The sequence below is a fragment of the Microtus ochrogaster genome, chromosome 16, assembly GCF_000317375.1.
Source record: "Microtus ochrogaster isolate Prairie Vole_2 chromosome 16, MicOch1.0, whole genome shotgun sequence".
NCBI classification, from domain to species: domain Eukaryota; kingdom Metazoa; phylum Chordata; class Mammalia; order Rodentia; family Cricetidae; genus Microtus; species Microtus ochrogaster.
The window spans coordinates 46,587,138-46,601,717 of NC_022018.1; the positions used below are offsets into that span (position 1 = coordinate 46,587,138).

The 14,580-nt window shown below is 42.1% G+C and overlaps 1 protein-coding gene across 3 annotated transcripts in view; it reads left to right on the plus strand.

Annotated features, from left to right (window-relative positions):
* Nucleotides 1-927: 927 nt before the first annotated feature.
* The window catches only part of Phactr1 (phosphatase and actin regulator 1), a 431,785-nt gene continuing 418,132 nt past the window's right edge, over nt 928-14,580 (plus strand). Inside the window, exons 1-2 of one of the 3 annotated variants that reach the window (XM_026782882.1) lie at nt 928-1,043; nt 2,778-2,928. In XM_026782882.1, coding sequence (XP_026638683.1) covers nt 2,826-2,928 — 103 coding nt within the window. In that variant the 5' untranslated portion in view covers nt 928-1,043; nt 2,778-2,825. Of the gene's footprint in view, nt 1,044-1,727; nt 1,862-2,777; nt 2,929-14,580 lie in introns of those variants that run through there. The other 2 variants (XM_026782884.1, XM_026782883.1) reach the window with 2 other exon arrangements.

Consider the following 14,580-nt stretch of genomic DNA (forward strand, 5'->3'; position numbering starts at 1 on the left):
AGAACCCACCCCATTACTGGCCCACAAAACAGTCAGCAAAGCATTTCCTGGGTTCTCTTCTAGGGGACAACCCCCTAACCCACCAAAGGCAAGGTAATATGAAAGACACACAAATGGACAATTCTCAAAGTTAGCAGACACTCCCCAGCACTTGTCGCTTGGCTGAGCAGTGTACACGGAGAAGGGCAGTCTGGTAAAGACTTTCTCCCAAGTCTTTGTAAACATTGCTTCCCCTGTCTTAAGCACTTATCACAATGCTACACGCTACACTGTACTAACCATCACTTATGCTAGGTGGAGGAAGGTTGCAGAAAACACACCCTAGAGTGTGACTTGGCTATTATCATAGCTTTGATGAGTACATCTCAAAGTCTTATTTCTGCAAGCCTTCCCTGGGAATGGGGTAGGGAGGATAGCAAAGGAGGTTAACCTGAGGAATCCAACCAAAGCTGCGTTTTGCCATTGAGATGATTCTGTTGCATTCGGGGGGAAAAAAAAAAGGCTTGCATTTAGGCATTTTGAGGATGTGATCACGCAGAGACAGAAAGAGGAAGTGTGAAACCCAACTGGCCTTCTGTATTTCCCTCCGGAAAATAGCTCACAGTTTTAATTGCCCACCATGTTTGGCAGCTCAGAAGGAAAGTGGCAGTTCACCAAGCCCTACTGGAGCAGCCTTCAGGATTAGAAAGTACTCCACACCTTGGAGAGGCTAGGAGACAGGAGAATCATTTTAAATGCAAATTAAATTGAGGGGGTAGCAGAAAAGAACACATAAAAGACGGTAAAACAAAACCTTTCAATTTTCTTAAATTAGCAGGCTAATGTGTTCTAAAGAGCAGCCCCCACTCAGACTCCATCTTGGGGGGTTAGCATTTCATCACAATATAAAACCGGCGGATCCATCATTTCCCTCCACTCTGTGCTCCTGACTGGAGATTGAAGGGAAAATTAGAAGCTGTTCATTTGGGCTTGCCAGCTCAGCAGCCCGGCTCAGTTTGCTTTCTACTCTCCGGCTGCATCCTGTTGAAGGAGGACAAGGGCTGGTGAGTGACTGTCTTCTAACTTTGACAATCTTCCCTGCATATGTCTCTCTGGCTAGCTTGCCTTTGGTGGGCTAGGGGCTTGTCTCCCAGAAGATCCGTGCTATAATGCGTCTTTCAAAAAGCTGAGGAATTTCAGGCAGCTTTTTAAGCTGTTTCTAGGGACCGATTCACAGAAGGGGTTATTTTCAGCGTCTGAGCTGGTGACTGTTTCTGTGTGTTAATTATAATGGGAATGTTGAACATGCTGTCAATTAAACGGTCTTTCTTCATCATCCTGCCTCATTCAGCAATAAGGTAAGGACAGGTACCCCAACACGGTCTAGACAACTTAGTCTTCTCCACTGTTTAATCATTTACCATGTTATGTTTTGTTCTGACTGCAAAGCAGACTGGAATTTGAGATGGGAAAAATAGATTATTAAACCATAATTCTGATTTTTAAATAAGTATGAGATTTTTCCACTTAAGAGGTGGGAGAGCGGGCTGTGAATGACCCTGGATGATGTAAAATCTACATGTCGATTTTGATGGTTCCCTGCCAAAGTTTTACATGGGAAAGTGGTAATTTCCTTCATTTGCAGAGGAGGGAGTGGAGAGGCTGAAGCTAGCGTCACCTTCTGTTGCTAAGGTAACATGTTCTGGCCATTTTATCTGATAGAGCAAGTCCAGTGGACAGAATACATTATTCATCACTGATCTAATCAGATAATCAAAACTGTTTACTTTCGCTGGGAATATTTAGTAAGATCAAAGGCAGCTGGTTGAAACTGCTCATTTGGACTATTGACAGCCCTTAGCTTTACAGCTTTATTTTTGCAGTAAGTATAATTCGCTGTTGGGGGTACCTTTGCCTATTTTTTAAAAAGTTTCCTCTTACCAAACTTGGTTTCTTGGATGAGAGTGTGTGGTCTTAGAACGCAAGTGATTGTTTGAGCCTCTTGATTTTTAAGGACTTTTTGTCTTGCTCCTCCTTAAAGCGATAACAGTGCAGAAATAGATGTAGTTCATCTGTGCCTGTATCGGGGGAAACCTCCACAGGCTCCATGAGAAGGGACGTGGCTGTTTTTCACGCGGGGCTAGTGCATGCTATGGGAAAAGTTGCAAGCCTGTGATGCTTGTCACTGCTGCATGAGCCATAGTTCTGTATTGAAGCAGCCTGTACCGGGCACAGGCAGATGAGCCGGTAGCACTGTAGAGAACGCTGAAGGGATGGCTGAAGAGTAAGGAATCCAAGGTATTTGTACAGCAAACAAGCCAACATGTATTGTAAGATATCTAGGGAGGGGACTCAGATTCTCGGAGGGCATTCTCTCACTAAAGGGGACACCAGAAGGCCCTGGGTCCATGGAAGAGCAACCTGAAGGATGGATGACACTTTCTAATGCCATCTATCAGGCAGACTTTTAAAAACTGGAAGTAGATTAATTTAAAAGTATATCTTCTGGCAGCTACTATACAGCAAGGAGAAAACAGTATGTTACTTCTCTTTAACCTGGATCATTGCTTGTTCTTTTTTTCCTAAGTGGAATATATTATTTTTAATCAGTGTTAACTAAAGGTTGCGTATTCTCATACAATACAAAGACTCTGGCAATGGGGGCTTTGAAATTAGATATGTCAGTCAAATGTTGGCATATGATAATAGAGTACTCTTATTTTTTTCTAAAAAAAAATTAAAGAGTAGACATACTTGACAGCCTAAAATACTGTGGGGTTTTTTTTTCCTCTTTATAGATATCTACGTGATTAGCTTCCCTCAAAATCCTGCTTTGAACATCGAAGATGGATTATCCCAAAATGGATTATTTTCTGGACGTTGAGTCTGCTCATAGACTCTTGGATGTGGAGTCAGCACAAAGATTCTTCTACAGTCAAGGAGCTCAAGGTAACAAATGGAAAAGAGAGAAGCCCCCCTCCCCTCAGGCTGCTTTGTGGCAAACCGTGCAACGTCAGCTGCAACAGCTTAAGCTCCCTCTTAAAAGTTCACTGATTAATAGTTCCAGATTGATAGCATTTACCAAACTGCTGCTGGAATTTCAGAATAGACTAAATAAATCCACTCATCTTGGGGGTGTTAACAAGTGTTGGCTGCAGACCTCCGAGGGCGGTGTTAGAAAAGGATTCCCACCTCCATGAGTCCGGGAGCTTATGCCTGAGAGGACCGAGGAAATTTTTCGGCAGGCATCAATTGCACTGGTGGAGATCCTCGGGCACCCTGACCTAGCCGAGTGCCATCTGGCTGGATTGTGGGCTTCTGAGATAAGTGTGCCACTTGTGTAACTGCCTTATCTACACTCAGTGGTCAGGGTTGCTGCCTGGAGAATCCTCAGTGCACACTCAAGGCTCTCCACCCCCTTGTGTGAAGTGCGGCAGTCTGTGTTTTCATTACCTAGTTCAAGGCGGTCGATTAGGCTCTAGCGTGCTTGCTCTTCTCTCCCAGGTTCTATTTAGAATGTTTGCTTTTGTTAAAGTAACAAACAAATCCCAAGTGGTTTATCCTCTTGATGGGTAGGAGATTTTTTTTAAAAAAAATTACAGTTTGTGTTTTTCATGACATTCTAAAGATGTTCAGTCAAGCGATGGCTGTGCCCCAGAGCACGGAGGTAACACACTAAAAAGGAAGACAGTGGTCCTGCTTTAATAGGAAACTAGTTGAATTCTTGGAAGTTGCAAAGCAGAGATGAAAAGGAGATACGCTGTGCTGTAATCCTGGCATCTTTCACTGTTGCATGACGGGAAGCTCACCTTGAGCAATGATAATAATCCCCCTGGTTTCCCCAAGTGTTCTTATGAATTGTTTTTGCTTTACTTGTGACTTGAGGTAACCTTGCGGGCTTGTGAGCATCCTGCTTCCATTTTCTGGGTGTGAGCCCATGTTCTTAAGGTCAGGAGGTGCTGGATATTATCTGCAGGTTTTGTTCGGGTCAGCAGGCTCAGCAGCATAGCTTGATTTGGCAAAAATGATATCACGGCGAATCCCCATCCTCCAAGAGGAGGGAGACAGCATTGCTGCTGCTTTCTGCCTCTTTAAGAAGTGTTGCTAGGAAGAAGCGTGAGAGGGTAGTTAACATCTATAGCTTGTTATGGATCTACAAGTAGGTTGGTGGCTAGAAGTAGGAGTGGAGCTAGAAGAGAGATGAGAAGAGAGGGACTTCCACCCTGTCACGGGACCTGACTTTCTACGCTTGCACATCTGCCCAGGTGCATGCCATTCTGAGCCTTGTTCCATGGCAGGTTCATCCACCTGAGCCGCAGATGGAGAAAAGAAATAATAGCTGGCTGTGAAGGGTAAAGCTGTCTGTTCACTTTGTCTTGAAGATGATGGACTCTTGGCTTTTATGGAAGGAAAGCAGGCAGGGTGTGTGGGAGGCTTGAAGATTACAAGGCAGGCTGGTAGCTGCGGCAGATGGAGCTCTGGGGGTGGAGTGGTCAGAACTGTCACCAGCAGTGACGGTGGTTTAGGCTCCAGAGCTGGAATAACTGGGAAATACATGGGAAGCGGTGGCATAAGCTATGTCTTCTCCTTTGGATCGTGTGGGGTGAGGAGGATGCTACCCCCAATCTAGGAATCCTAGATGTGCAGGATTGAGAGTGGTCTCCCCAAACATCAACTAGGTCAGGACCCCCAAATCAGAAATCTAAGTGTTTCTGGGGTCTCAGAGTTTGCAGTTAAACAGGGGTGACAGGCAGCCTTGGTGAGTGAGAGAGACAGAACCCCTCCCTTGGGACCCATATTTAAAAATCAATGCATAAAGCCTTTGGCAAATTGACAACAGCGACAGATTTCTAAGTTGTTAAGCTCATTACTGAGGCAAAGTTTTAAAGTGCTTAAAACAATGTCTGCTACAAAAGACACTGTACATCAGCAAATCAATAAAATAGATATCCCATGTTAAAGGACCTCCCTCCTCTGATGGAGAATCCATGAGATAGCTCAGACTTTGCAAATAACAAATATTAACTTACAGTAATTCAATTTCCCGTTTCTAGTGAGAGGCAAGCATATGCACACACACACACACACACACACACACACACACACACACACGAGGAATGTTTAGTAAACACAGTATCACTAAGATGGTGTGTCTTGTCCCAGAGAAACCTACAACAGGACAAACTTCAGCAATAGTGGAAGTGTGCTCTGATACATCCCCCTACCCGCTCTTTTACTCTGTATCAAAACATGGTCCCGGATCCCCCAACACCTAGGACCATCACCATGGAGTCTCCTGCTTCTAGGAGCTCTGCCTCCACTGTGACTGGGAACTTCACTACAGTCCCCAGCTGCCCTGCAGCAGCCTGTGTGCACTGTGCATGGGCAATGAGTCTTTCCAAGACACCAAATCCCTAGGCCTTCGGAACATTCCAGGTGAACGGTGAGTGGGTGAAGGATGAACAGCATGGCCTGCAACCCTCACTTCCCACAGTAAACACTCATGTCTCCAATGGATGATTGAAATCTGTGTTGAATCCTTGTCAAGACTGAGGACTAGGGGAAGGAAAGGCATGTAGAGCAAAGAGAATTTAATCTCATGCTCCAGGCAACTCTCTACTCAGCCAGATTAGACCAGCATTGAGCAGTATGAGGAATTCCTGAAAGCCTGTATGTGATACCCTCTTCTGAAAAGCTAACTGGGAGTTTCATACAGATGTCACAGTCAAGAGCTTGGGTTACCGAAAACCTGACTGGCTAGGCTGTTGTGTTTGTTGCCTTTGTCATTCATTCATGTGGCGATTTCTATAGATTGAACAAGTGTTCTCAGAGATATAAACCCTTTCAGGAGGAAAGAAAAAAATCTGAGGGCTCTCCTTCTTCCTTCCCTGTGTTGTATATACTGTTCACAGAATTCTAGAAAACACCTTCAAAATCAATTATAGATAAAATGTCTATCTAAAGCAATAGTTTTAGAAGTATGTTTTTTGACTGGCTTATGGGTATTTTAATTTAATTGTTCTTGGAAAATGAAAATATCCTGTTCCAAAATAGAGGAGGGTGTTCTAGTTAGCTAATACAAGAAGAGTCTAGGGAAGGTTCTAGAAGGGAGGGTAAAAAGAAGTCCACAACTTTTCAAAGTGCTTTCATGAGTTCCTGAGATTGTCAAGTCTGTGCCCTGTTCTGGTAATGAAACAGCCTGTTTTCTCCAATATCCATTTGTCTTTGTTGTGTGTGTAAGAAGAGAAAAATTATCTGACATGGAAATCTGTTATCAAAAACAGGGTGTGTTGTGGAGAACAGGGTGGGGGCAGACAAGCCCACAGACCTCCTGGTTGTCCGCTGGAGACAGATGATGCTCTTCTGGTTAGCTAGAACTTCTTCACCCCCAGAAAATCCTGGCAACATGGAGGGAACTCTGTGAAAGCCACCTGTAACTCAAGAGGAAGGTTCTGGAAACTGGAGGTCCATACGACTTCAAAAAGCAGATGGGCCTCCATATGCCATAATTTAGGTTTACCCATCAGTAGATTCTGACAATGATACTCCCTCCCTTAACTTTAGGCTCAGTGATTTGAACCGAGAAGGACATCATGGAATTTTCCTGATTGAAATAAACATCACACAAGCCCTTCCCTAGATTAAGTGAAACAGAATCTAAATGGCCAAGTCTCTAGAACACCAACTTCCAATAGGCTTCTGAGTTATTCCATGTTTTCTGCATGATTAGTGCTAAAGTTTAAAAAGAAAGCATTGTATCTAGTATAGATTAGAAACACCCCAGGAAATTTCACAATGTCCCCCATGACTGAAGACCCACTGCGCCCCAATTGAATCATATTCTCTACAGGGCAATGCCCCAACAAGAATCTTTTTAATTACTTCCAATGAGCAATCAGGACTGAGAGATTATATATATATATATATATATATATATATATATATATACATATATATATTACATCTCTCATATATTTATTATCTTGGTCTTATCACATCCTATAGCTGTTTTTATTTTTGTTTGGTGAGAGAGGTGAGTGCTGGGTATTGAAAACAAAGCAGGTGCTCTACTACTTTACCAGTAAGATATATATATATATGTATTCCATTCTGCTGTGCCTGTTTTTTCCTGAATATTTTTCTTAGCTATATATTTATAGTTAAGTGTTATAAACTACCATAAGCTATATTTCCCATCAGCGATGGAGATAGATAGCATAGGTGAGCACTCTGTCACTGAGCCACCCACTTAGCCCCCAAGGTCATCTCTTTTAAACGGGCTCAAACCATCAAGAGTGGCAACCAGACGTCAAGAAATGAACAGAAACCAGAGACTGCATTTGATATATTCATTGCATGTGCTCACCCTCAATGAAACACTGGGAGATCGGAACTGCATCATTATGCGCAGGTTGCAGATTAGAACATTTAAGGTTGGGGGCTGGGGAGGTAACTCAGGAAAAGGCTGGCCACAGAAGCCTGAGAATACACGTGTGTGTGAGGACATGGGGCTCCTATGCTTGGAAAAGTAGAAATGGGAATCTCTGGCACTTGCTGCACCGACAACCTCAACTGAGTTCCAAGACCTAGTGAGAGACTGAGTCTCAGAAAATGCAAATGTAAATAGTGCCTAAGAAACAGCGACCAAGTTTGACATCTGATATCCTCAGTCACATGCAACGTGCACGTGAGCTCACACACAGGTGCAATTTAAGATGGACAGATTAAAGATTCTTGAAAAAGCCATCCATTTGGATATTAGCAAAGCTAGGATCTGATTGAAGTATGTCCAACTCCGAAGCCCAGGCTCTTTAAAATATCACAGTGTTCCTTGCTGGAAAGAGATGCCTTTTCAGCTGGCCAGCTTGATAAAATCAACCAGGAAGGCAAATGAAGGTAATGCTGATGACCATATCTCACTTCCCAAATGGGGAAGCTCAGGCTCTGAGTAAGTCCATCACATGCTCACGCTCACATGGCTTCTCACCGGAGGCTGGAGGGAGTTGCATGATCTCTTACCTCACTCATGTTCTCTCCCCTATGCTAGAGCTTCTTCTCCTTTTTTTTTTTTTTTTGACTTGAAGACCATTGTTTCCCTGAACGTTTTAATTACCTTCTGCACATTAAAAGTCAGTTGACTTAAGCCACAAGACTATCACATTTATGGCTCCCGACGACAAACCCCTCTTTTATCGTTTTACATAACTCATGGCATTTGAAGCCATTGGTACTTGTCATAAAGTGCCTTTTCCCTTGTCTGTATTGTCTTGTTCAACAAAGGGAAATGCCAGTTTTGACAACTGATGAATGCCACGGTGAGCATCTCAGATTCTCTTCAGGTTTTTTCAGGCATAGAGAGAAATTCACTGAGAACCCTCTGTCAACCCTTTCCCCTTAGCAGTCCCCCTCAACTCCACCTTTTGTTCTGTGTCCCCCTCCCCCATAAAATCCATCGGAATCATTGGCTTTTGAATCTTTAGCTTTCAGTTGAATATACTCTAACTATCTAACCTTTATACCTTGGGGACTTCTTAGCGTGGTCCCAAGAGACAAAGATACTTGGTATCACTCAATTAGTTGCAAGTCATTAGCAACAGTTAATTAACAATAGCATTCTTTTCTTCCCTGAGATTAAGGCAAGACCTAGCTTTAGCATCCCCTCACAGGGAGTTTTGCCTTATGTTTCCAGCCTCTGTCATAGTACAGGATTCCATTTTTATCCCATCCCATACCTCTCCACTCACTTAGTATAGCAACTTATAAAAATGACAGCCTCTCTAAGCCTTGGATTCTTTTTTTTTTCTTTTTTTTGGATTTTTGAGGCAGGGTTTCTCCATAGCTTTTTGGTTCCTGTCCTGGAACTAGCTCTTCTAGACCAGGCTGGCCTCAAACTCACTGAGATCCGCCTGCCTCTGCCTCCCGAGTGCTGGGCTTAAAGGCATGTGCCACCACTGCCCGGCAAGCCTTGGGTTCTTCATAGCAATGGTTAGCTAGCTCCAAATCCAAGGGAGATTGAAGGGTTAAGCAAGGTCTGTGTAGTGTGTGTTGCATGCACATGTGTGTGTTCTTGTCAATTGGTCATTAATACGAACCTTTGTTATTTAAATGTCTTCCATCTATGTGTGTGTGTGTGTTTGTGTGTGTGTGTCAGTTAGTCACTAATACTGCTGTTTGCTACTTAAACACCTTCCATCTGCCTCAAGTGCACTATTCTCCTTCAATACCATTTAATTGGTGGGCAGCATCATCCTTGGTATAAAGAGAGCATTGCAATTTATTAAATGTCTCTGCTGACCTGGTAGAACAAGAATCCTTCAGTCTAAACTTTCAAGGAGAAACTTCAGATACAGAAAAAAGACTTAGGGCTTCCAGGTGTGGGAAAACACTGCCACTCCCACCCCAGTTCATTTAAAGTCTTAAAGTCATAAGTGGAAGGTGGGAAGCACTTAAGACTGAAGGGAATGGTGCATAAAAAGAATGATGGAAAGAATTAAGGTGTGGAAAATGAAAGAAAGTCCTCAACTCAAATGTATCTGTTATAAAACCAAGGAAAATCCTTTAAAGAATCAAAAGAGAAAGGGAAATAGTACAAGAAAAGTGTAGGTATACTACTGAACAATTAAAGACTTTGAAACTAGATTTCTAGAGGCAATGAAGATTTTAATGCATAACTGTCTGTAACGACTGAGGTTTCCTTCTGTCTGGAAGTAGTTATGGAGGAGGTAAACCCTACATGTCCCTGTGATGGACAAACCTGAGAACAATTCAAAGGCCGCGCTGAGTGTGTTCCAAAACCAAGTTCTGAGCTTTTCCTAACTGAGATTCCTTTCCCTTCCATTAACCTCTTCTGCCCAGTCCAACCCTTACACATTTTGGCCAATTGATCCTCAGTGCAGCCACCATTCACACACCCATCTCCAGTCAGATACAATGGAGAAAGCTTTGGAGACCCATTAAAGTCACTTACTGGAAATAGACTGTAAGAACAGCTCACAGGTTGCCAGCCATGTATTTAAGAGTCCTGCTCATTCATCTAGTAGCAGGCTGTGCTCTTTCTCCATCCCTGTCCCCAGAGACCTCAGCTGTGGTTCATTCCTGAAGCTGGAGGTCTAGTTTTCTCTAGAAAGACAGAGGCACAAGCAATGACCACAAGTCAATCCAGTGCCTATTTCAGGCATGGCTGCCGAATAGATTGTAACCCTTGACCTCACACTAACACCTTCCTGTCTGTCCCTTGGAGTCTTGCTAGCTAGCATGAGCATAGCAACATCAGCCACATCTCCTGTCTCCCCCACAAATTGATACCTTCCTATGTTTTACTTGGTTTATTGTCCAGGTAACTTAAATGCTAACTTCTAGACCCCATCTCGGAGAAGGGTTTCACATAGAAACTTTAAAAAATCTTTTTGCGATGCTCAAATCATCAGCCTCAAAAAAAGAAAAAAAATCCCGTTGAGGTGTGGAGTGGGAATTTGTTCTTTGTAAGGCAAACAAGGAAGTGGAGTGCTGTGCTTCATTCATGGATGACAAAGCCATGACCAAGCCTACCCTCCTTGCCTCCCACATTAGTTTAGACCTCTAATTGTTCCCACCCAGGCTCTCCCAACCTGTGTTTAATACAGAGAACATTGTGTGTGAAGGAGAGAAGGAAAGCAGATAAAGAAGGAAAATATCTAGACAGCCAGTCTTCTGGTCCCACAGATTAGAGGCCCATGCAGTCCAGCCCCGGCTTCTGAGCATGCCTGTCTTGCACACAGAGGAGCTTTTGTGGAAGTCCTTGGTATTTGGGGTACCTTGCTCCTAATAGCCATCTGTCTTATTGGGGTTCAGATTTCCTGTGTAGAGCAGAGGGTGAGAGGAAGAGAGAACCCATGATAATGAGGCCAGGAAAGGAAGAAAATGACATGAAAATACAAGGCAACTCTTCCAATCAATTAATAACTCCCACTATCGCATACGGCGTATAAAAGAGTGGATGAAAACGCAGCCCACACTCAGCTAGCATCAGCCATGACCCAATTAGCATAAACAATTCACAGGTGCTGAGGGATGAATTCTCACTCCTCATTTGCCCAAACAAATCTGTTTTCTAAAAAAAAAAAAAAAAAAAAAATTAAATAATAAAAGAAAGAAAACTTCCGGTGCCACCCTGTGACTGTGCAACTGAGGGAAGGACGGGAGACTAGCAAACCAAAGCCAGCTCATAGTTGGTATCATTTTCAATATGTTTACTAATTTCCCAGTGGATCATTAAACACACAGACTTGAGCAAAACTCCTGAATGGGTATTGATATGTTAAACTGGAACTTTGAAGTACTGTGTCTAAGTATAGAAATGATCTTCAAGATCTATTTGTTTCTCAATCAGAAGAACAAACCAGGATAATATCAAAGCCTTTGACAAAGGGGGAAAAGAGCACAGAGCTGATTAACTTTATGTTGACATCTGTGTAACTATCCAGTTTTTATATTTACTTTCATTCTGCTTTGTATGCAGTGGAATGTTACAGTTACAATGACAGCACATATTAATCTATGATAAGAATTTAATGTCTCCCACCTTGACTAGAGGCTGTCACTGTGTTTTAGAATTTCATCATTTTCTTCCCACAGTCCTGAGTTCATGCAGTGCCTTCTACTTCCTAACTTGTGTAGTTAGACCAAGAACTTAGTCTTTTTTGCTTCCCTTCTGCATTTCTTGTGCAAATGACAATCAGGTCAAGAGTTTTCAACCTAAGGTGCATTTTGAGTATTAAATGAAACAAAATAGCACTTCATAAACTGTGGTAGAGCATATGATTTTCAGAAAAACACACATACTCTCTTATAAGGGTAGTATGTATTTTTTCTATTGTACTTTAGGAAAATTTAAATAAAAAAATTAATTGAAACAGAAAAATATATAGCAAACATCACATTTTTGTGGGCTATGGCTGAGGACAACCAGCACATGGAAATAAGTGAAGCAATAGGAAATAAATTAAAATCATTTACTGAAAAACATTGACTAGTAACACAAACAGCATCTAGCCCCCTCCAAAAGGCACAAAAGTGCTATAGGAAGACAAAGTTTCTAAGCAGCAAACAAATAAATATAGGAAATTAAAGCAAAATATGAAGCAGTTAATAACCATATAATTAGTGATTACTCTTATGTTAATCCCCTTTAATTATATCGTACCTCAAAAGAAAGTGGCAAGGCTGCATCTCCCCAAGAGAGATTCCCAACCCATCCCATCTCTTCCTGAATGTTGTTTATTCCTAATTCAAATTTCTAAGCACTTTGGAAATGTGAGACAATCTAAAAATATATTTTAAAAAAAGGAGGGGGAGGGTACAGTAGCTAAGAACACTCAGTGCAGTTACAGAGGACCTGAGTTCAGTTCCCTGAATCGATAGATGGAGAGGGCACAGGGCAAAGATGCAGACTCAAGACTAGATCAGCAGGCTAAGAAAGACTAGGTGCTCAAAGCATTGTTCGTGAACTAAGGAATTCCAAAGCAGATATTGAGTTCGATAAAGAACATGGCACAGTGGGGCTCTGTGTGCAAACGTGTTATTATGAAAGCCACAGACATGAGTACTGATGAGGGAGAAAGACCGAAGCCAGGGGAACCATGGGCTACTGTAGTGAAGCAAACATAATTGGACAGCGAGCAAACTGGGTGAATTCAGAAGAGAAAAGGATCCTGAAGATCTGAGAAGATTCTCCCTACATGTGTGGCAGTAAGACAGTTACATACTGAGCAAGCGGTATGTCAAGAAATCTCAGATGCTACCTCTAAATATTAGAAGCTATTTACTGAAAGAAGGATTATAAGAAGAGAATCAAAATGAAGGAAATTAATTTAGAATGTACTTAATTTAGAGAGTGTGCTGGATCTAGTAGTATATGTAACCATCAATATGAAATAAGTTCTATGGTTGCAAATGTTGGTATGGAGACCCCAGAAAGCGATCCAGAATACTCAGTATGGCACAATAATTCATGGAAATTATTTACTGACATCTTTTGCATGCGTTTCTGAGTTATGTTTCTTCTGAATCTTCATCTTTCCTGCCGTATTCTTTAGAGGACTGGGAGATTATGAGGAAACACTGCTCTAAACGACAGCTCGGGCTACAAATACTCTTTCTCCTTAGCGATAATACTGAAAATTAATAGCCCGTTTTAGATACTTATATGAAGCAACTGTTTGCAATCGCCAAGATAATTTCAAATCCGGGACAGGGTTTTCATCAGAAGCAATGAGCAATGTTCTGAGTTAGCACCAAGACTATCATCTAAGAAACAAATTTAAAAAAAGGCCTCAACCAAACTCATTCACCCTGTAGACCTATAACTTGTCACAGGACATGGCAGAGGAGGAGAGAAAGAGGTTTTACTACAGCTGCTTGAAAAGAGAGCTTATTTTTCTTGTGAACCAAGGTGGCAAGGTCTTCTGCTTAGTTAAACAGTTTGGTGACTACATTGGTCAGAGAAGATGGCACTTGCCATAGCCGGACCTTATCCTTGTCTTTGAATAGCCAGACCACATTGCAAACACTCTACAAGGCTGACTTCCACGCTGAATCCATAACCCAAGTTCACTCAACAGTGTGGACATGTTCACTGAGCCTGAAAAGAAAAACGAAGGGGAGAAGAGACATCACTCCGTACCAGGGCCATTATTGTCCCATTTCATCCACAAAAAGGGAAATTTGCAGAGTATATTTTATTATCCCACTTATAGATGTTCCCATGATCAAGTAACTTTGCAAGGCCCTACAGCTCTGGAAAAAAATACTTAAAACCCTAAACCTTTCGATCCTTCCCACCACATCTTTTAGGTCAATGTTCAATGGTTGAGCAAATTTCCTAGTGCAGATACTAGGAGCAGACAAATAGGATTTAGAGTGTTCACATAGCATCTGTTCAAAGGCAGAATGCCTCAAGAACTGTAGGATAAGAAGGTGGCATCACAGTCATATTTTGTAGTTTCCTGCAGAGAGAGCTCCTAAAGGGATATTTAATCTTTCTTTCTCAGGATATTGTGACAGAGGGAGGAGAGACCTCTGTACTTACTTTGAATTAGACAGTGTATGATTTGCCAACAAGGCAACCTTCCTAGGGCTCCATGGGAATTTCTTACAAAACTCATTTTTGTAACTCATTTTTTTTTTCTTCTGACTACCAATGCAATGCATTATAGTTATAGAAAATAGAAACTATAAAGCCAAATGAAAGTTAAGCATCACCTAAAATCGGTGCTACTCCAGTCTGGAGCAGACGCTTGAAATCCCTTTCATGCACACGACACACAACTGTGTATCCTTTTACTTTAACTGAAGGTCCACAGATTACCTTTAATGTCTCTACTTTAATTTTAAAATTAATAAAAACTCCATCTAAACTAAGGATTGTTGCTCACGATGGATTAATAATCAGACACAGTTGGAACGAAGGAAGAGAGGTCCATTGTGCTTTGGTTGTGCCCCAAAGCTAACTTTGCCAGCTGGACTGTGTCCCCGAATTAGTTCTTCTGTTATTTACTAGGCAGAGTGGCTGACTAATACCCTGTGATCTGATTACCATCAGCAGCCCATCTGTAGACACAACAG